Below are 24478 nucleotides of genomic sequence, written 5' to 3'. Positions count from 1 at the left end.
CAGACTTGGGCGGTTTGTGGGCGTTGGAGTGGGCGTGGCATATTCGCGTAATAAACTTGCGCTGCGCTCAAGCCTACGGAATCTAAATCTGAAATCTCGTTTCTCTATCTTTGATATTTTCCGAGATATCCGCGTTCATAATTACGATTTTTTGAAGTTTGTGGGCGGTTTGTGGGCGTTAAAGTGGGCGTGGCAAACTTTTTTTAGGTCAGTCGGTAGGTATTGATGAGAACAATACATTTAAGTTAAAATTTTTGTTCTAGCATCAAAACTGTAGGAGCCACAGTTTTGGGCGGTTTGTGGGCGTTAGAGTGGGCGTGGCACTCTTTTGAAACAAACTTGCGCTGCGCAGGAATCTCAGGAATCTGCATGCCTAATCCCAGTATTGTAACTCTTATAGTTTCCAAGATCTCAGCGTTCATACGGACAGACGGACAGACGGACAGACGGACAGACGGACATGGCTAGATCGACTCGGCTAGTGATCCTGATCAAGAATATATATACTTTATGGGGTCGGAAACGCTTCCTTCTGTCTGTTACATACTTTCCGACGAATCTAGTATACCCTTTTACTCTACGAGTAACGGGTATAATAATAATACTAAGGGAACGGCAAGTAATTGGAATTATAATCAAAATAATAATTTTCCACAATCAAAAACAAGAAACTATCGAGCCAATGGAAACAGATCCTTCGCTCCAAATTCAAAATAAATCTTGTAACAATTGGCAGGCAAATAATAACTGGGGCAGATATAATTATAATTATTATCAGAACAATAATCGTTCAAACTATTGTCGCACAAATCAAACTAGGGAGCAACTAAAAAAAGGGAACCGGAAGAAACAGTTAATCAGCCCGCTAATAAGGGATCAAGATTAAATAGTAGCAATGAAGATAATTTTTTAGGTCAGACCCCTACAGAGGAACGCCTTATTTAAAAGGAGTGGACAGAAAAACTAAATAGGAGCTAAATATTCTAATAGACACTGGAGTCACTGCTTGTTATATTAAGAAGGGTATTTTTGAGAATAAAAATGATTAATCAACTTACAAAAAAGTATCTACAGTTCATGGGTGTTCAATTATTAAATATTACCACTGTGTTAGGGCGGGGTGGCTTGATCGCTAAAATTGGAAGAACGAAGTCCCAAGAACGAAGGTACGAAAAACTCGGGAGTACGTTGGGGTCTGCCATTCAAGGCGGGGATATGGAACCCAATATTCGGATTAAATATACGTAGGAGGGACTTTTTGTACGGGGTACAGAGCGGATGACATGGAAGGACCATGTGCTCTCGAAACGTGCGCTGAATAGGACAATATTGTGTATGAAATTGATATTAGCCTTGGAGGGTCGGATGGAATCGGCGTAGTAGTATGGCCACTGTATCGGTGCAACAACGTGTAATGCCGATCATGGCACGTGAAACAGTTGTGAGCGCTTGTGAAATCCCTGAATTGATGGCTGCTTGCAAAGCAATTGGAGGACAACTGCTTCCTTTGGATTTAGGCTAGTCGATCGCCTACCGTCATTTATCGGAAGCGTGGACATATACGCACGGGGTGGCTCTTCCTTGAACACAAATCGCAACCTTTGGGTTTCGGAACTACCCTTGTGTTGAAGGAATTTATTTTTGGAAATTCTGCCACCCGATCAAAAGGAACTCAGCTCAATCCACGTAGGAACTTCGGCTTTATTTTGGATTGATTGCTCCCAAAATGAGAGCGTGGGCTTTGGTAGTTTTTTCGAGCACATATAGACCAGGATAAGGTCCAAAATTTCAATATTAACGCCTGAAAATTGTAATTGTAAGTAATTGCAACCTTGAAAAGTGCGTTGAAATTCTTTAAAGGCTGCTCCAGACTTCTGTGCTATGGGTTGCACATTGAAGAGATATTTCAGGTGACTGTTCACCTGCAATCGCTTATTTTCGAAACGCTCAGTTAGGTTTTAGCAGGCTGAGCGAAAGCCATCATTGGTGATTGGGGATCTCGAAACTATAGAATGAGCTTCGCCACTTGTTTTTGAATTTAAGTGGAATAATTTTTCCACGGGCGTTAGACTCGGATTGTCCATGTATATCGTCGTGAAAAAGTCCTGGAAAATCGGCCAGCGAAGATAATCGCCCGAGAAAACCTCTGTGTCGATAGGAGGGAGCTTACAGCCATAATACGTAACATTTTGTGACGGAGGTACTGAAGAAGGAGGTATTTGGGAGGAGCCCGGTTGGATTTGTTTCATGAGCTGCGCGGCAAACATTTCATAAGTGGAGTACGTTTGGTAATACTTGGACTTCAGTATGGATTTGGTGTCTGCGGCGCTCTCGCCTGTAGCAACCAGGCAATCGAAGCATATGTCATATGCTGCCTTTACCGTTTGACACAAGGAATTGAAATGGTGGCGACATGCGGATAACGTTGGGGTAGGAGCACCTGTAGGGTTCAAAATTGCCTCAAAGTGGATCAGAGAGTCAACTGTGGCCAATAATCTGGCTAAAGCGGATTTTACTGATGTTGCCATGACGGAAAAAAATTTAGAATTTTAATTCAGAAGTAAGAAAACGGAAATGGACTTGAAATTAATTGGAATTTAGGAACCAATCGAAGTCCGTAAAAATACGGTCACACTGTCGGAAAGGCAAATTTAATAATTATTTATTATGTCGGATAGTCGGATTTATGTAAAGAATTACGGACTTTAGTTTTGCTTCTTTGGATGGAACATTAATGGTGAGCCCTTGACCCACTGTGCGGTGGAGAAAATGTCGATATACGTATGTATGTACAGAGTACATACATATATGGGGTGCGAGTAGCGGAGTAACGTTGCGTGAGTTGTAAAGACTTCTCTTATATTTGTTTGTCGTTGCGTTTGTTTATCACCTGCACAAGTTAATTGCAGACGATTTGGTGGAGTAAATTTGTGGATATTGTAACTTTGTTTTTCATTTTAGAAATAATTTAGCCGTAATTGTTGGTCGAGAAAAGTAGTTGGAGTGGACTGTATTAGAAAGAGTAGTTAAAGTGGACTGTATTAGAATATTTATGTATACACACGCAGCTGGAACACAGTAAAAAATAAGGAGTGCAAATCTTAAGAAAAAATTTTATGATCGGAAATTTGCTGTGTTATATTTTACACACAATTGGAATTGAAAATATTCTTGAGAAATATTTTAGTTGAATAGTAGCACTGAAATATCTACTGGAATTCTTTCAAGTGTACAATTGTGGGCAAGGGAAACTGGAATATTGTCGGGCACAACTAACGGAATTGAAATACATATATTCATAACCGTTGCGTCGGATTAATCACTTTTGGATTTAGACAATATATCATACAGAAAGTTAGTCGAAATAGGGTTCGAAAAACTGGCTGTATGACCGGAAAATTATAGTAAGAGGAACTTATCTGGAGCGGTTCGAGCCTGCTGGTAAAAATCAAAGGAAACTCCAGGAGAGGAAAATCCACAGATTTTAAAATCCGGCTTCGACTGGACCAAAATGTTAGGGCGGGGTGGCTTGATCGTTGAAATAGCTGAAATAGAACGAAGGGTAAGCAAAAAACACGGGGGTACTTTGGGGTTTATTTTGCGCGACGTGCATAGGTGTTTATTGGTACACTTTGAAATAAGAACTAGATAGGCCTAACATTACTTAAGCGGTCAGATTCTAAGCGCTAAGCGCTACACAGATTCTATATTTGTGGAAAGTAGCGAGAAAAGTTTGAGATCAATAAATCCTGAACCCACCGAAATATCCGTCAATAAAAAATTTTCAAGTTTGGGAAAAAAAATCGTTAACACGTTGACGTAATAATTTGGAATCAACAAATCCTAAGCACTCCGACGATGAAATTGCCGTCAACATAAAAGTTAATTGTTTGGTATCTAAAAATCCAAAACACCCCGTCGTCGATTTATTCGTCAATAAGAAAGTAAAAATTTTGGAAATAAAGAACGGACAGAATGAAGATGGCAGTCCCAAACATAGACTAGAAATAGATTACAGAAATAACTATTGATTTGGAATCAGGATTCCACCAAAGGATTCAGATATTGAAAAAAAAACATTTTGTATTAATAACGGAAAATTTGAATTTTTACGAATGCCTTTTGGGTTAACAAACGCAACAAATAAAGAGCCATGGATGATGTCTTAAGGGAACAAAAAGGAAAAACTTGTTTCAAACACTTTGAACAACATTATGCTGATTTAATTAAAATAATTAAATAATCAAATATGAAAATTTGTCTTAAAAAATCTAAATTCCTTAAAATAAAAACCACATTTCTTGGTTACATTGTTTCTAACAATGCAAAAATTGCTAAGCCATTAACAAAAATCTAGGAAGGGGAAAATTTAAAGGTTTCTAAAAGAATGTCTACAAAAATTTCAATGCAGTTTGACGAATCAGCTATGCAAGTTTTTAACGAGCTAAAAGAGAATATTATGAACCAATTTTGTTCAAATTTACATTTGTTTATCAGTTATGACTAGCGCAGTAATGTATAAGTTTTAAAACTTTTAGCGTTAGGAAGCCTAAAACAATAAATAATAATAATAACAAGAAAGGAAGTACAGATCTCAGTCGGATCCAAGAGTCCTTTACAAGAGTTACTTTGCGGGCGTAAGGTTGCACGAGGGCGGGGCCGCGCACGAGCCCCAGAACGACGAAGGAGCTAGGATTAGGCGGGAAGGGTGTCCACGCGCAAATCACAAGCCACGGAAGAGGCAGGAAAACTAGGACTGCGAATAAGGCAGGAAGGGTGTCCACGCGCAAATCCCAAAACTACGGAAGAGGCAGGAAATACTAGGATTCGGGATAAGGCGGGAAGGGTGTCCACGCGCAAATCCCAAACCACGGGAGAGACAGGAAAAACTAGGATTCCGGATAAGGCGGGAAGGGTGTCCACGCGCAAATCCCAAAAACTACGGAGGTGGCGGGAAAATTAGGATTTCGGATAAGGCGGGAAGGGTGTCCACGCACAAATCCCAAAGCTACGGAGGAGGCGGGGAAACTAGGATTTCGGATAAGGCGGGAAGGGTGTCCACGCGCAAATCCCAAAAACTACGGAGGAGGCGGGAAAAATTACTGGACCTACATATATTACATTTAAGATTTCGGCCCGCAACAGTCAATATTTATTTACCTACACGTAAGTTTTCTGTTGTAGCGTGCCGAATACAAAAATTGAATACAGTTTATTTATTTTATCGAATGTAATATCATTTTTTGTCACAATTGTTGATATCAGAAATTTTTGTTAAAGGCGCGTTAAGAGGTGTTTTTGTTTGATATCAGAAGTTTTCTTTTGCACAAGAGTTTTATTTTTTTTATTTTCCTGAAATAGTTTCTTTTATCCTTGGACACACTTATTTTCAATGGATAATATTTCCCAATACCTACAAAAGTTATCAATGAATATATGTACAATGTACATTATGTAATTGTTACTTAGCTACTAAAATGTTCTAAGAATTGTAAGAAAAGTTTTTCTTTCATAAGTTTTAAGTAAATAAATATATAATTCTAAAATATGTATAAAGACTATAATAAACTTTCACGTTCCACTTCGGCTTAACTTTATTCTAATAAGATATGGGTTGTTTACATTCACATTCTAATAAGATTGAAACATCTAATATGAATATTTAACTTTTTAATGACAAGTTTTATCGCTTCAATTACCTATTTTAATAGGAAAAGTTTGGAATCTCAAGGGCTGTATAGTTTCAGATTCCAAGAGAAATCTGTCGTTTCTTGCATTTTCCGCCGAACTAGCAGGTTTTTCCAAGGTTGCAGAAAAAATAGATCAAGTTTCCTATTTCGATTAGCTTCATGCAAGTAAAGGACCCTAAAACCATAACAGATTTTCCGTTTGAAAAAATCTAATAAGTATATTTTTATCAAATTGGTTTATTTTCTTGTTTATTCCAACAAGTATGAAATATTTCGTATACGGAGCTGAAACGAGTTGCACTTTTTATCGCTTAGTATCTTCCAAACGGTCATTTTTAGGGCAAAAAGTGTTATACATCAAAAGTTGAGAAATCTCAAGGGCTATATGATTTAAAATTTAAAAAGAAATCGTTCGACTCAATTTTGAGAAAATAGTCAAAAAGTGGTTTTAAAAAATAACTTTTTGTCATAACTCTAAATCTCTTATATTCAGACAATTTTACTATATGATGTGTATTTAGCAAATTATCTTTTCAGAGATATATAGCACGTTTCTGTTTTTACTTTTACACTTTCACCCAAACAAATCTATTAGGGTATTCAATTGCGTTGCAAAAGTGTTAACTTTGTAAGTTTGCCAGACGAGAATTGTGAACGCCCTCTATTTTAAAACATCGTTGCAGGAAGTTGACGTACAAAAGAAAGATAACTTTTAAGTTTTTGTATTGCTCCAACATATAATCTAGGACTTTATTAACTTCGCTCTCAGACCATCGCTTAGTTTCGATCTCCCTGGCTCGCTTTCTTGAGGGTTTTTCTTCCATTGAAATTGTTATTCAATGATTTTGTTTTATAGAAGACAAATTTTTTTTTTTCATTTAAAATTCAAATTTGTTTCTATCCTTTCACTGTTATTACCATGGATTTAAACCCAACTTGTCAGTATATTTTTAGTAATTAAGATAAAATTCCTACCCATTATTAGCCCCCTATTTCTACACAAGTACAACAGATTTGTATACATAGGCTGGGGTGTTGTAGGCCGTGAAAACTATTTTGTATGGAAATTTTGTTGGAACTAAGCAGTTCCAACAAAATTTCCATACAAAATAAAACACTTTTACACTTTTCAAACGTTTGCAACGCAATTGAATACCCTTTATATTTCGAAAGTCTTGGTATGCAATCTTCTTAGTTTTTGCGATACCTTTCGATTGGTGTATCACTCGTTACGATCGGACCATAATAGCAGATTTTCAATTCTGCGGCTATATATAGTAGTTGTCTTCGCATGCTCTCTTGCGCGCTTCGCCACTACATGTACTGCCGAAAAGGAAAAAAAGCGGTCGAAGCTCGCGAAAAATTGTGCGAAGTGTATGGTAAAGATGCCATGAGTGATCGCCAATGTCAGCGCTGGTTTGCCAAATTCAGGCTTGGAGATTTTGGAGTTAAAGACGCCCCACGTTCTGGTCGACCATCGGCCGTTTTTGACGAACAAATTCAGGCTTTGCTGGATGAAAACCGGCGCTATTCAACGCGGGAGATGTCAGAGAAGCTCAGTGTGTCGCATACAACGGTTGAAAACCATTTGAAGAAACTTGGCTACGTAAGCAAGCTCGATGTTTGGGTTCCGCATAACTTAAAGGAAATTCACCTAACTAAGCGTATCAACATCTGCTATTCTCTGCTGCAACGGATTAAAAACGATCCTTTTTTGAAGCGGATCATTACTGGCGACGAAAAGTGGGTTGTTTACAATAATGTCCAACGAAAAAGATCATGGAGCAAGAAAGATGAGCCAGCCCAAGCCACATCAAAGGCCGATATCCATCAGAGGAAAGTTATGCTGTCTGTTTGGTGGAATTGGAAGGGTGTAGTGCACTTTGAGCTGCTGGGACGGAATGAAACCATCAATTCAGATGTGTACTGTCGCCAGCTATCCAATTTGGCGGAAAAAATTAAAGAAAAGGAGCCGGCACTAGCTAATCGCAAGGGTATAGTCTTTCACCATGACAACGCTAGGCCCCACACATCTTTGGTCACTCGGCAAAAATTAACGGAGCTGAATTGGGAAGTGCTACCACATCCACCTTATAGTCCGGACTTAGCACCTTCAGATTACCATTTGTTTCGATCTCTTCAAAACTCATTGAATGGTAAAAACTTTGATTCAGATGAGGCTGTCGAAAACCACTTGTCTCGATTCTTTGCTGGAAAAGACCAAAAGTTCTTCGAGCGCGGAATTATGCAGCTGCCCGAGAGATGGTCATTAGTGGTCGAACAAAACGGCCAATACATAATTGATTAATTATAAGTCCTGATATAAATAAATCATCTTTGAAAATATTGAAAAACAAGGAAGAACGCTATAGTCGAGTACCTCGACTATCAGATACCCGTTACTCAGCTAAAGGGACCTAAGGGAAATGGAGATATGCAAGCAGCAAAGCGAGATTTAAGTGCGCCACCTACCGGCGGAAGACAGATTTAAGCATTGTGGGCGTTAGGGTAGGCGTGGCAAATTTTTTTTTGGATCAATCGATAGGTATTGACGAGACCAATACATTTCAGTTAAAATTTGTTATCTAGCATAAAAATTGTGGGCGCCACAGGCTTGGGCGGTTTGTGGGCGTTAGAGTGGGCGTGGCATATTCGCATAACAAACCTGCGCTGCGTACAAGGCTACGGAATCTAAATCTGAAATCCCAATACTCTATCTTTGATAGTTTCCGAGATATCCGCGTTCATATTTACGGTTTTTTGAAGTTTGTGGGCGGTTTGCGGGCGTTAAAGTGGGCGTGGCAAACTTTTTTTTGGGTCAATCGATAGGTATTGATGAGAACAATTCATTTCAGTTTAAATTTTTACTCTAGCATCAAAACTGTAGAAGCCACAGTTTTGGGCGGTTTGTGGGCGTTAGAGTGGGCGTGGCACTCTACTGAAACAAACTTGCGCTGCGTAAGAAGCTCAGGAATCTGCTCGCCAAATCTCAATAGCCTAGCTCTCATAGTTTCCAAGATCTCAGCGTTCATCCGGACAGACAGACGGACAGACGGACAGACGGACAGACGGACAGACGGACAGACGGACAGACGGACAGACGGACATGGCTAGATCGACTCGGCTAGTGATCCTGATCAAGAATATATATACTTTATGGGGTCGGAAACGCTTCCTTCTGCCTGTTACATACTTTTCGACGAATCTAGTATACCCTTTTACTCTACGAGTAACGGGTATAAAAACGACATGACTTTCTTGCCAACCCAATATATACAAGGTGAGTTCCAAAGTAAACAGGACTTTTTGAATCTAGCGCCCTGTAGTGGCGCCATCTATATGTCAACTGGTGCGTTAGAATCTGCTATCGTTTATCGACTTCCAGTAAAAATTTCATGACATTTCATCTATTGGAAGTGAGGTTATTGCGTTTTAAGTGTCAGTATGTTTTTGTCATCGGTGCGAAAATGAGCTTCGAACATTAATTTTTATACCCGTTACTCGTAGAGTAAAAGGGTATACTAGATTCGTCGGAAAGTATGTAACAGGCAGAAGGAAGCGTTTCCGACCCCATAAAGTATATATATTCTTGATCAGGATCACTAGCCGAGTCGATCTAGCCATGTCCGTCTGTCCGTCTGTCCGTCTGTCTGTCCGTCCGGATGAACGCTGAGATCTTGGAAACTATAAGAGCTAGGCTATTGAGATTAGGCGTGCAGATTCCTGAGCTTCTTACGCAGCGCAAGTTTGTTTCAGCAGAGTGCCACGCCCACTCTAACGCCCACAAACCGCCCAAAACTGTGGCTCCTACAGTTTTCATGCTAGAATACAAATTTTAACTGAAATGTATTGTTCTCATCAATACCTATCGATTGACCCAAAAAAAAGTTTGCCACGCCCACTTGAACGCCCACAAACCGCCCACAAACTTCAAAAAATCGTAAATATGATCGCGGATATCTCGGAAAATAACAAAGATAGAGAAATGGGATTTCAGATTTAGATTCCGTAGGCTTCAGCGCAGCGCAAGTTTGTCACAAACCGCCCAAGCCTGTGGCGCCCACAATTTTCATGCAAGATAAAAAATTTTAACCGAAATGTATTGGTCTTGTCAATACCTATCGATTGATCCAAGAAAAACTTTGCCACGCCCACTCTAACGCCCGCAACGCTTAAATCTGTCTACCGCCGGTAGGTGGCGCATTTCAATCTCGCTCTGCTGCTTGCATATCTCCATTTTCCTTTGGTCCCTTTAGCTGAGTAACGGGTATCTGATAATCGAGGTACTCGACTATAGCGTTCTTCCTTGTTTTTTTTAAATTGGTAACATTTTTACCGAAACGTTTCAATTAATGAAACAAGTTTATGGCGATGGTTGCCTATCCCGTAGCAGAGTGCACGAGTGGTTTCAACGTTTTCAAAGTGGTCGTGAGGACATAAATGACGGACGAGCCGAAACCCAAAAAATCGCGCCTGGAGAAGTCAAAAGTGAAGACAATGCTGATTTGTTTTTATGATTCCAAGTGTATTGTCCACAAAGAATTTGTTCCACCCGGCCAAAACGTTAATGCGGTATTCTACCTTGGAGTTTTGAAGCGTTTGGTGCGCCGTATTCGACGTGTTCGGCCCGAATATCGCGAGGATGGAAGTTGGCGTTTGTTGCACGATAATGCGCTTGTGTCCGACTATTTGACCAAAAATCACATTTTAGCCATCAACCACTCCCCGTATTCACCTGATATAGCACCGTGCGACTTCTACCTTTTCGGAAAAATGCATTTGCCGATGAAAGGAGAGCGTTATGCAGACGTAGAGGCCATTCAAAAGGCTTGCACCGGCATACTGGCGGCCATACCGGGCAACGAGCTAAAACACTCGTTCCGACATGCTTTTGGACCGTGCAAAACGCTGTATTAAAGCAGAAGGAGACTTTTTTGAATAAAATAAATTGATTTTGCCGAAAAAACTATTTGTTCTGTCTTTTTTTTAAAGTCCTGTTTACTTTGGAACTCACCTTGTATATCTTAAAATCACCCGCGTAACCACCGCGTAGAACTTGGTCGCCTTCGATTGTCAGAACACGCGCGATCAGAGGGCCGAGAGTGGTCGCGTCAGGCGTCGAGGTTGGCCTGTGCTGCGATTCTCCACCGGCGGAAAAGCTCGAAAGTGGTTTTCAAAGCCTCGCTAAGCCGTGTCTAAATCACACGTCTTACCCGTTCCGCGAGCCCGAGAGATAAGACCACGCCACGATGGCCGCGTGACCGCCTTCCCTTTTCCGCCCTTTTCCTGCATTCGGGATTTCTAATATTTTCATAGTACTGGTATTTTAGCTCCTTTGCTTTTCTAGTATTTAACATGTCTTGGTGAACTATCGGTTGGCGTTGCCAACCCGGGCTCTGAACTTAGCTATACCTTATTTATTCTTGATTTGACTTAATATTTATTGTAATTCACGGTATTTCTCTTAAAGCTATTATAATGAAAGTAATAATGATTGTGGCGTACGCGCCTTCTAGGCGAGTTCATCACAAAATTCAATTCGAAATTCTTAAAAATACAAAAAATGATATTCCTAATAATATAAGATAATATGTCAAAAAACACCGAAGCTATACTTATACCCGTTACTCGTAGAGTAAAAGGGTATACTAGATTCGTCGGAAAGTATGTAACAGGCAGAAGGAAGCGTTTCCGACCCCATAAAGTGTATATATTCTTGATCAGGATCACTAGCCGAGTCGATCTAGCTATGTCCGTCTGACCGTCTGTCCGGATGAACGCTGAGATCTTGGAAACTATGAGAGCTAGGCTATTGAGATTTGGCGTGCAGATTCCTGAGCTTCTTACGCAGCGCAAGTTTGTTTCAGTAGAGTGCCACGCCCACTTCAACGCCCACAAACCGCCCAAAACTGTGGCTCCTACAGTTTTTATGCTAGAATAAAGATTTCAACTGAAATGTATTGTTCTCATCAATACCTATCGATTGCGAATATGCCACGCCCACTCTAACGCCAGCAAACCGCCCAAGCCTGTGGCGCCCACAATTTTCATGCCAGATAAAAAATTTTAACTGAAATGTATTGGTCTCGTCAACACCTATCGATTGATTCAAAAAAAATGTTGCCACGCCCACTCTAACGCTTAAGTCTGTCTACCGCCGGTAGTTGTCGCATTTCAATCTCGCTTTGCTGCTAGCATATCTCCATTTTCCTTTGGTCCCTTTAGCTGAGTAACGGGTATCTGATAGTCGAGGTACTCGACTATAGCGTTCTTCCTTGTTTGTTTCATATTATTTTCCCACCAATTTTCCGATCGTTCTAATGGCAGCTATATGATATAGTCGTCCGATTTTGATAAAGTTAAATTTGAAATTCATAACTTATTTAAAAATGTTATTTTCAAGCGTAGGAGGTAATATGTTAAGGAACACCGAAGCTATAATTTCTTTCATAATATTTTCGCACCAATTTTCCGATCGTTCCTATGGCAGCTATATGATAAAGTCGTCCGAGTTTGATAAAATTTAGTTCGAAATTAAAAACCAATTAAAAATGTTATTTCCAAGCTTAGGAGGTTATGTGTTAAAAAACACCAAAGATATACATATTTTTCTGATAATTTCTATGGGAGCGATAAGATATAGTTGTCCGATCCGGCTGGTTCCGTCTTATATACTACCTGCAAAAGATATAAGACTTTTGGGAAAGTTTCAGCCCCATATCTTTAAAACTGAGAGACTAGCTTGCGTAGAAACGGACGGACAGGCGGACAGACGGACATGGCTCGTCTAGTCATGCTGATCAAGAATATATATACTTTATGGGGTCGGAAACGTCTCCTTCAATGCGTTGCAAACTTCTGACTGAAATCAATATACCCCCTGCAAGGGTATAAAAACACCAAAGATATAATTATAAAAAAAAATTTTCCCGATTTTTCCTATGGGGGTATAAGATATAGTTGTCCGATCCGGCTGGTTCCGACTTATATACTACCTGCCAATAATAGAAGACTTTTGGGAAAGTTTTAGCCCGATGGCTTTAAAACTGAGGGACAGACGGTCAGACGGACATGGCTAGATCGACCCGTCTAGTGATGCTTATCAAGAATATATTTGCTTTATGGAGACGGAAACGTCTCCTTCACTGACTGACTGAAGTCATAATACCCCCTGCAAGGGTAAAAAACAGAATTGTTAGCCATAGTATGGGCTTTAAAAAATCTCAGAAATTATTTATATGATGTAATCATAGAAATACAAACAGACCATAAATCCTTATCGTTCACAATTTCGGATAAGAATTCAAACGTAGAAATGAAAATATGGTATTCTATCATTGAAAGTTTTACCCCAAAAATAATATACAAACCCGGAACAACAAATGTTGTAGCCGATGCATTATCACGAATACAAATGAATTATATTACAAACAGCGTAATAGACGTTTCTGAACAGTCAAACTCAGATAAAGACACACAGCATTCCGCTGAAAGTAGTTTTGAAAATGTTTACAAGAGACCCGTAAACCGTAAGTCAGTAGATTATACTATTGGCCCAATCAATATACAAAACTAAAAGAATACATATAAATTTGCAAAATTTGCAATGAAAACAGACACCCCGTTAAAATTCCAAAGAAGAAGAAAACTTACACATACTATGCGCAAAGTTTAACTTTTATAACTTCTATGGAGGCGTACTCTAAATTCCTAGTAGTTAAAGAAATTCAAAATAAATTAAATATCGAAAATAAAGTAATGGAACTTCTTCAACAATTTCCCCAAGCCAAAGTACTTATGACAGATAATGAACCGAGCTTTACATCGGCTATATATAAATCTTTTGCACAAAGGTGCGGATTAACTTAACACTACGCAGATCCGATGCACAGTACCTTAAACGAACCTGTCCGAAAGGACAGCATAAACGAAAAATTTAATCCAACCGATTATTTTGAAATTTTAATAAGAGCAGCTCAGGAATATAATCAGAGTATTTATTCCACAACAAACCAGAAACCTTTTGACATTATATATAATAAAATCAAACACGAAAATATTCCACAAAAATTGAAAAATGTTCAAGAGAAAATGATAGAAACACATAATGAAAACAGATCAGAAAAACAATATTATGTAGGTCAAGTTGCTTAAAATAATAATGAACAGAAGAAACACAAAGATAATATTAAGAGATAATACATTTTTGTTCGTACCCAAAGGTGCTCAACATGACCACACCCAACAAATCAAGCATTTGCCAAGTTGGGAACAGTACCAGGCGCTCAGTAGCACTCACTGCAGATGAGAATTGCTGATCAGCATATTATATGTCTCACTAACTTAGCGTCTCACCGACTTAACGGCACAGTGACTCGCCAATGCAGTCAGCACATTTTGCAGTGTCAGCCGACGCCTACTTTAGAATATAGCTTATTTCAATAAGCATTACACTAAACTTCCGTGTTCCAAGTAGTATAAAAGCATGTAGCAAATTAAGAATAAATCAGTTATCAACGCACCTCATAACTCCGCGGTTCTACTTCCTACCTCTGGGAATAGGGCTCGTAATACACTATTTCAACTAGCAGCTAACCACGTTAGATCAACCTCAGCGCAGCTCAGCATCGCCTGTGGTCCGGCATCGCAGTAACCATCGTTACCGTTGCCGCGACGCGATCGTCCTGCCAGCAAAGCGTCCCCGTGCCAGCGACAAGTGCTCATTACCCCCTTGTCCCGCGGTGTAACCCAGAAGTGTCTACTTCGGTTAGGCACAAACAATTTTTTTTTTAACTTACAGAAAATGCATTCCTTAATACATATTTTATCAATCGTAATGTTGGCCAGATCAGAAAAAATTGATTACTCGAACCATGCATTTTTTCTGCTCAAAGACAACAAGGATGTTCGTACAATCGTACAACGATTTATTGCACGTCACTAATTTAAGTTTTTATAAAGAAAAATAAATATAGTATCAGATAATATAAAAGGGGATTCAAATAAAAGGTCACAATGGAAAATTAAATACAACATAGAAGTAATCGAATTAATTTCATCCCAGTTAATATCAGCTAGATCCAAAAGAGGAATAAATAAGTTAGGCACCGTGTGGAAATGGTGGCCTGGAACTCCGGATCAAGATGATTTCATTAAAGTACAAAATCAAATCAATGAATTAAGGAAAATAATAATACACAATCTATTATCAATTCCAAATTGTTCAAAAAAAATATAATATATTTCTAAAGATTTTAAAAAGGTTTTTATTGATCATACTTACCACTAAGAAAACATCGCTTACGATTGTTAACATTTGACCTACAAAATTTAATTGATAATATCAACATTGCAAAGATTGATGTTTTTTATACCAAAAATTTTAATGAAATTTTTAATGAAAATATTAAATAATAAAACACGAACAAAAGCCAGTAATTATAGCTGACTTAATGGATATCTCTGTATTCAAAATCGCTCTGCATAAAAAGCTTTTAATAATTTATATAAAATACCCAATAATAAAAAACAGATATGAGATATATTACGCTAAAGTCATTTCCCAAACCGATGGAAGATTATTAATAAGTAATTATGTCGCAAAATGCGCAAATACATATTTTGAAATTTCTACATATGACAAGTGTTGCATTTTATGTATGAAAAAAACTTATTTCACACGATTATTAAACGGTGAGAAATCAGTTTTAAAAAGAATAAGAGAGAAAAATAAAAAATAGACATTATCCAAGATGCCATTTTAATAAATGCGGATTGTTCTTAATAACATTTAATGGTACAACCTTAATGAACAACGTTTCATATTTCAATTTAGAGAACTAAATTCGTATCTATATAACTACGAACCACTTCAAAAATGATAAAATATCCAATTATATATTATCTAACAACACGGAGCTCTCTTTGGATAATATAAATATTTTAAATCCATTCATTAAAGTTGATAATACCCAAATATCTATATCCTTTACGAGTATATTATGAATTTTAACCATTATATATTTGATTTCGTTACCTATTATTAAATACAAAAATATATTTGTAACCAAAAAAGATTGGCCAGAAATTGAAAAATGAAATTCTTGTACCAATATTACAGGGTGGTTCCATTGGAGGGAGATGCGTCCGATGTTCAGGCACCATTTTGCCGGCATTTTGGTTCGTGGGATCTTGGTAAGCTTCTCTCCTTTCCAACTTAACGAGAATAAATATTTAAAAGTGCCTGGAAAATAATATTAGTGCGTAAAGTTCGTCAGTCGTCAGTCTAGACTGCCTGACAAGCTTAGCTGTCACTTGATCGTAATACCATCGGGCTGTATTTTGGCTATATTCCCTTCCCTTAACACATTCATACGCCAAATGTTTCGTCGCAGGCCGTGCAATACGTTCCCTTATTATCAAGGTTGTCCGTCGAAAGTTATGTCATTGTTCTTGACCTACTCCACTTCTCGCGTAAGCACACCCCCTTTCGAAAAGATTTAGCACATCGTAGTTTTAAATTCCCTTTTACATTATAAATTTATTCAATAAAATATTAGGTTTATATTATTATTGTTGAACGTTGATGCACTAAGAGCAATACAAACAAGTGCCCTCTAGACCAACTAAGATTAAAGCAAATGAGCTAAGATTTTAGTTTTTAATACAGGGATAGAAGTTGAGGAACAATTTAAATGATGTAGGGTGTTTTAATTATTTGAAAGAACGCGAAAAGGCTCGTGCTGACTAAAACTAGACGTACATAGTGGCAAGTTAATAGGATAGTAGTTTTGCATTAGTTTCACAGGAACATTGAATGTTAGGCGGCTTTGTAAACCTACATAATGAATATCACCTCAGATAAGATTATGTATCAAGCATATTTCAACGTTTTACTAGAGTAGGCAAACTAATCAATAGCAATCTACTCGAGTAAGAAGGCAACCAAACGTTTTGTTCCCAGTTCAAAACTCGTAAGGCAAGAAGAAGAAATTGTTTCTGTACGGACTCTATGCGGTCAATGTGCACGTGATACTGTGGACTCCAAACCGACGAACAGTATTTTTAATTAGGACGGACAAGGGAGTTAAATAATAATTTGGTATTGTGTGGATCATCATATTCTTTAGACCAACGCTTTATAAACCCAAGAACACTCATGGCTTTGTTGACAGTGGACATTATGTGGCAGTCAAACTTAAGGGTTTATATACCTTTTTATACCCGTTACTCGTAGAGTAAAAGGTATATATAGATTCGTCGGAAAGTATGTAACAAGCAGAAGGAAGCGTTTCCGACCCCATAAAGTATATAGTGACGTGTCTGCACTGCGATTTCTCAACGGCCACCAGTTTAAAGAACGAAACCGTTCACAAATAAACAGAATCGCCAATTTCGGCTTTGATTAAAAACGATACAGAAGCTCGAGATCCCGCAATGCAAACAAACAAAGAAAATTGATTAAGTCCGAATGTCAACAATGACGTAATTCCATAAACGTAAAAATCCAATAAGATCGCAAAATCTAATAAGACCGAATTATGTAAACATAAACAAAGAAGTGGCGATCGCATCATCCACTTGCGATTGCGTCACCTAATGCACTAACAGTAAATTCTAAGACGCAAACCGAGGTTTCATTCTAACCAATTCTGTAACATACAATTAGTCTTTTTCCAACGTTCTAATAAAGAATAACCAACCAATATAAAAAATCTCCTGATTTTTTATTCGGGCGAAGAACGACTCATGTAAATGGCGCAGTCGGTAGGATCTCTTTAAAAAAATATATCCTTGCGAAAAAACAAAGTCGGTAGCTTACTGATCAATTAAAAGGATATTTCTAAACAACTAGGATATCCAGATCAGCGCGTGGAATGGCCCACAAGTAAGCAATTTATTCGACTAGCTCGGAAGTGCAACTAAGAGATCCGCAAAAGAACCTAAGTGCAAATTAAAGGCACTGAACAAAAAATATAAAAAATTAAATTTCAATCGACTACTGAATAAATCCAATTCGGTCAGTAATAAAGTTGAGTGGAATTTAATTAAACACAACAAAATGGATCAACAACCACCAGCTCAAGGGCAACCACAAATTGGTGTGGCACCCAACCCATTGACGGAGCAAAACTTAAATCAGCTTTTGTCCCAGATCCGGAATATTCCAACGTTTGAAGGAGATCCATCTACCCTAGGAACCTTTGTCAGAAGAGTTAACTACCTTTTGCGTCTGTATCCTACAACCAATGATCGACAGACAAGCGTTATATTTGGAGCAATTGAACTTCAGATCACCGGTGATGCCCAGAGGATTCTGCAAGTTCTACAAGTCAACAACTGGCCAGATCTTAGAGCAGCCCTAATCGACGAGTACAAAACGCAAACACCTGTGGAGGAACTATTAAGGCGATTATACAATACTAATTTTCAAGGTAATCTAAGAAAATTTTGTAACGAGATCGAGCTTAAGCAGTTAGTTATAAGCAACAAATTAGAACTTGAGGGAAATCCAAATGAATTAATATTGTACACAGAAGCAATGTTTAGGACTGCAAAGAACCTAATACAACGAAAATTACCTGATAGAATTTTTATGTCATTAGCAAGAAGCGATATTTCAACAGTACTTAAACTGAAACAAGCGGCTCAGCAAGAAGGGCTATACGAAGAAAATGAAAATTTAAAACATTATAACATCAATGTTAATAAAATTCAAAAGCATCAACAAACAAATTATACACGTAACCCCTACCCTTTCACTAATTTGTACAACACCCAACAATTTAATCCTGGCCCAGCTCTTTCAATTCAACCACACCCCAACCAACCCCAAAGAATGGTTCCACAAAATTATAGGTTCCAATCGAATAACCGAAATAATACTTTTGACCGAAATAGGGGAAGTTACCAAGAGTTTCGAAGAAATTTAATTCAGGGACAGCAAAATAATACAATGAATCAAAGCCAACAGCCAAGTGGACGATCGGGCTCAGTATCCAACCAATCACAAAAGAGAGTCAGAGAAAGTAATAGTGGACAATCAAGAATGCAAGTAGACGAAAATTATCAACAAAATAAGGAGTACAAAGAAGATGTTTATAATGAAAATGAAAATTTTCCAATGCAAGCCTCGGACCAATTACATACATAGAAATAACTATAAATAATCATAATTATCGTTGCCTCGTCGATACCGGTTCATCAATTAACTTAATGAAAAAGAATTTTCTCAACGGGAGCATACATAAAGATCCGACAATTATACGCACTATGACAGGTCATTATGAACTAAATGAATTTGTAAAAGTTGCACCTAATAGTTTATTTACTCAAGAACAAATATTTTATATTCACGACTTTTCTTCCAATTATGACATACTACTAGGACGAAAGTTACTAGAGGCAAACCAGGCAAATATTGATTATTTAAATAGTCGCACTACTATTAGTGGCCGCATTTTTTTACACAAAAACATTAGTTTGAAAAATCCAACACAAATAAATGATTTTGAGGCATTGCTAAAATCTAAAAATTATACTGATGAAATAAATTATGCTGTTCAAAATGAATTAGCAGAGGGAAAAAGTTATCGCTTAGAACACTTAAATGAAGAAGAAAAAGTTAAATTATTAAAATTAATTAACCAATATAAATGCATTCAATATCGTGATGGTGAAAATTTGACCTTTACGAATGTTGTTAAGCATGAAATAAACACTCATCATGAAAATCCAATTTATAAAAAACCGTATGGGTATCCTTTTTCATTTGAAAAAGAAGTTGAGTCTCAAATACAGGATATGTTAAAGCAAGGAATAATTAGGCACAGCCAATCACCTTATTGCAGTCCATTGTGGATAGTACCACAAAAAGAAGATGCTTCAGGTAAACAAAAATTTAGACTTGTAGTAGACTATAGGGCTTAAATGAGATCACTATTAGTGATAAATTTACCATTCCCAATATAGACGAAATACTAGGCAAGCTAGGACGGTGTCAATATTTTACCACCATTGATTTGGCTAAAGGTTTCTACCAGATCGAAATGGACCAAAATTCCATAAACAAAACAGCGTTTTCCACAAAGTACGGACACTACGAGTACACACGAATGCCATTTGGATTAAAAAATGCACCTGCAACTTTTCAGCGATGCATGAACAATGTCCTTCGTGAATTAATAAACAAGCATTGCCTTGTATACTTGGACGATATAATTGTTTTCTCTACGTCTCTTGACGAACACCTTACTTCATTAAAAATTGTTTTCGAAAAACTTAAAAACGCTAATCTAAAATTACAACTAGACAAATGTGAATTTTTGAAAAAAGAAACAGAATTTTTGGGACACATAGTTGGACCAAATGGTGTAATGCCAAATCCAGAAAAGGTTAAGGCAATAAATAAATTTCCAATTCCCAAAACTCAAAAAGAAATAAAATCATTTCTTGGTCTTTGCGGTTATTACAGAAAATTCATTCCAAACTTCGCAGACATTTCAAAACCTTTAACTAAATGTTTAAAAGCTGGTTCTAAAGTGACATTCAAAGATGATACATTTATTGCAGCATTCAATAAATTAAAACAACTTATCATAAACGATCCCATACTGATTTGTCCAGATTTTGGAAAAAGGTTTCAATTAACTACTGATGCTAGCATCTTTGCATTAGGAGCAGTTCTTTCTCAGGATAACAAACCAATCAGTTACATTAGTAGGACTCTAAATGCACATGAAGAAAACTATAGTACAATTGAAAAAGAATTATTAGCTATAGTATGGGCAACAAAAACCTTAAGACCCTATTTATTCGGAAGAAGATTTGAGATATTAAGTGACCATAAGCCGTTAGTCTGGCTAAACAATATCAAAGAACCTAATATGAAACTGCAAAGATGGAAGATAAGGTTAGGAGAATATGACTTCGAAATAAAATATTTAGAAGGAAAGCAAAATCACGTAGCCGATGCATTGTCAAGAATCAAAATTAACGAAGTATACTATGGCAGTAACAAAGCAACAGCACATAGCGCTGAAGAAGATAATGAAAATTTAATAACAATTACTGAAAAACCAATCAATCATTTCGCAAGACAGGTAGAAATGATTCGAAGCAATACAGAAGGTGAAGAAAGTGAAAATTATTTTAAGAAAGTCAAGATTAAAATAATGTTTAATGAATTAAACATCGAAAAAGCTAAGCAAATATTAATAAAACACTTTTGTACCAAGTCAAGTGCACTTTACATCGAACACGACTCTGATTTTGAAATCATTCAAGAAGCTTTTAAACAGGTTATGAACACTACTACAAAAATTGTTAAAGCAGTAATTAAATTACAGGACATAAAAACTTACGCTGAATTTAAAGAAATTATTGTTAGCAACCACGAAAAACTATTGCACCCAGGAATTGAAAAAATGGAGGACCCAGATCAAGACCCAGCGCTTTGACTATCATCTTTCTGACATCAATGTTAATAATAATGATGCCAATGGGTAACAACCAATTTATAGAAATTAACTCTATAAAATCATACAATGGCTATTTATTATTTATGACCGACACAATCAACATCCCAGATAGTTTTGAATACCATTGCTTCACAATTAATATTACAAAAACGGAAGAAACTTACAAAAAATTGCTATCACAAGCGTTTGGCTTTAAGGAAATAATACAGATTAAATATTTAACCAAAAAACTACAAAGAGAAATGAATGGGTTAAAAATTGTTAAAAGAAACAAAAGAGGATTAGCTAATTTTGTAGGAACAGCTTACAAATATCTTTTTGGAACATTAGATAATAATGATAAAGAAGAATTAGAAGAAAAAATCAATGTAATAGCTCAAAACAGTGTACAGGTAAACGAACTAAATAATATAATCGATACAGTTAACAAAGGCATCGATATAATAAACAAGCATCTCGAATACAACGAAAACGAAAAAATACTTGAATTATTGATTTTTAATTTAGAACATTTCGCAGAATACATTGAAGACCTGGAAATGGGAATGCAGTTAGCAAGATTAGGAATATTCAATCCAAAGTTATTAAAACACGACTACTTGACAAACATTAATTCTGAGATACTTCTGAACATAAAAACCTCAACTTGGCTTAGGTCAGATTCAAACGAAATTTTAATTATATCCCACATACCCAGAGAAATAAAGAAACTTCCCGTATACGAAATATTACCTTATCCAGATGAAAATTACAATATAACACCCAAAACAAATATTACGTGTACAGAAATAGTTTGTATAACAAAGAAACAAAAAAACCTGTTACCAACGCATGTCTTTTAGGACTTGTTAATCAAACAAATACTAGTTGCAGGTTCACAAAAACGCTATTAACTACCCAAATTAATTATGTCGAACCAAATATCATAGTTACATGGAATTTGTCAAAAACTATACTAAATCAAAATTGTATTAAAAATTAAATTGTAATTGAAGGAAACAATATGATCAAAATACACAATTGCTCAATTGCAATTAACGATTTATCCATAAGCAATTATAATTCTGACTACACACAAAGCATATACACAAGAAATAATGTCACCAAATTAGACCCAATACATCATACATCCAAGCAAAAGAAATATTTTTTGAACAAAATAAAGAAAACCAGATTTACAAAATAATTGTAATTGTAACACTGGGTCTCTTAATATTAAGTGTATCACTGTACCTACTTTATAAATTTAAGGAAATACCTAAAAGAATACTTATAAAATACAATAACACAAAAGGTGACGACCCAACAATAGAAACACAAGAGTTACAAGAAATACCACAACTATACCCCAAAATCACATAAATAACCATACGATTTTGTCTAAGTGATGGGGGAGTGACGTGTCTGCACTGCGATTTCTCAACGGCCACCAGTTTAAAGAACGAAACCGTTCACAAATAAACAGAATCGCCAATTTCGGCTTTGATTAAAAACGATACAGAAGCTCGAGATCCCGCAATGCAAACAAACAAAGAAAATTGATTAAGTCCGAATGTCAACAATGACGTAATTCCATAAATAAGACCGAATTATGTAAACATAAACAAAGAAGTGGCGATAGCATCATCCACTTGCGATTGCGTCACCTAATGCACTAACAGTAAATTCTAAGACGCAAACCGAGGTTTCATTCTAACCAATTCTGTAACACACAATTAGTCTTTTTCCAACGTTCTAATAAAGAATAACCAACCAATATAAAAAATCTCCTGATTTTTTATTCGGGCGAAGAACGACTCATGTAAATATATACAAGGGTGGTCAAAAGTATTTTCTCAAAAAAAAAGTTAAATATACTCATAATTTGAACTTACATCTTGTTAACTTTGGCATCAATGGAAAGGTAATTTAAATGCCGTTTGAATGATACAATACATTTTTTAACCCATTCAGTACTTATTGAAAAGGACGAATTTGTGTGAAAATGTCCTTTTTGAACTTTTTCCTCGACTTGAAAACTTAAATTTTTTGATGCAAAAAGTTTCTTCAAACAAAAATAATAGTAACTGCAATAAGAATTTTTCAAAAATCATTTTGCTTATATTTTTTATGATTTTTTGAAAATGCCTAGAAACATGCATCTTAGCCATATTTTTCTCTTTTTCATACAAATTTTTTCCGACATTGTCACCTTTAAAAAATCATAAAAACGGGTATCTGATAGTCGAGGTACTCGACTATAGCGTTCTTCCTTGTTTATTTTCAAGAAATCGAAAATTTTTTTATTGCTTTATCCTTAAGAATAACTCCTTGAGAACATTTTCCCAAATTTTGATAGAGATTCGAGCAGTAGAAAAAAAGTTACAGCGCTCCTAAGCGCGCGCCTTTTCGCGCCCATAAACTGAACTTGAAACTTTAAACGCGAATATTTCGAAATGATGCTTCTTGAAAAATGACTTTGCGGTGATATGGATTGGCGGAAAACTACTGAACCGATTTACTTTAATTTTTTTTTTAAATGTTCGTAATGAAATTTTTCTGTGCTTGAACGATCGACTTTTGTTTTCGCCGAAATGAATTTTGTAGTGAAATTTCTTGCGACCAAAAAGTTCATTTTTAGCATAAAACGTTCCCGTATGCACAAAAAAAAAATCTTAAAAACGATCGTTTAAGCACAAGGAATAACACTAAACTAATGAAATTTGTTTACTTTTATTGTTTCAGTTGACCTGTTCAACCTGGGGAAGTATCACCGCAAGGCTCTTCAAAAAAAGGCCTCTAAGGGAAACAGCCACCCCTTAAAAATTATTTAATATTTTTCCACGAAATTTTGCACAAACATTGTTAATAAAGTGTACTATCAAAAAATTTAAACATTCGTGTAATGAAATAATTGCTACATACCTAAAAAAAATCCAAACTTTCCTCTGTTTCTTCGACAAAGAAGGTCTATAACCCCTTAAGTTTTGGGTCCAGAAGAACACCTAAATCGATAACTGAATATATCGGTCCATTGGCGAATTTTGAAGAAAGTAACTAATAAAGGTAGGAGTACCCCTATAAAAGTCATAACGTTGCGTTTAAGGGGGAAAATACAATTGAAAATTTATTTTTTTCGAAAAAATTTTTGTTGTCTTAATGTACTCTAAATATGTCTGGGAATAAGCCTTTAAAAGCATAAAGCCGTCCGGTACTTATTTTCAAAGTAATACGCAATTTAGTGAGTGCGTGTCAAATAGCTGAAATGCGCGTGAGGCGCGCTTACCATGTTCCGGCCTCGTACTGCATCTACCTTTATCTGCAGTAGGA

General features: G+C 36.6%; 1 protein-coding gene across 1 annotated transcript in view; it reads left to right on the top strand.

The window, feature by feature from the left end:
• Positions 1–23912, top strand: part of LOC119562718 (tetraspanin-17) — a 149887-nt gene extending 125975 nt beyond the window's left edge. Inside the window, exons 5-6 of the mRNA XM_037875919.1 lie at positions 15811–15884; positions 23894–23912. Coding sequence (XP_037731847.1) covers positions 15811–15884; positions 23894–23897 — 78 coding nt within the window. The 3' untranslated portion in view covers positions 23898–23912. The remainder of the gene's footprint in view (positions 1–15810; positions 15885–23893) is intronic.
• Positions 23913–24478: the final 566 nt, after the last annotated feature.

This window comes from Drosophila subpulchrella, unplaced genomic scaffold (assembly GCF_014743375.2).
Source record: "Drosophila subpulchrella strain 33 F10 #4 breed RU33 unplaced genomic scaffold, RU_Dsub_v1.1 Primary Assembly Seq86, whole genome shotgun sequence".
NCBI lineage: Eukaryota > Metazoa > Arthropoda > Insecta > Diptera > Drosophilidae > Drosophila > Drosophila subpulchrella.
Note: the sequence above shows the minus strand (reverse complement) of the source record. Positions and strands in the feature narration are given on the sequence as shown.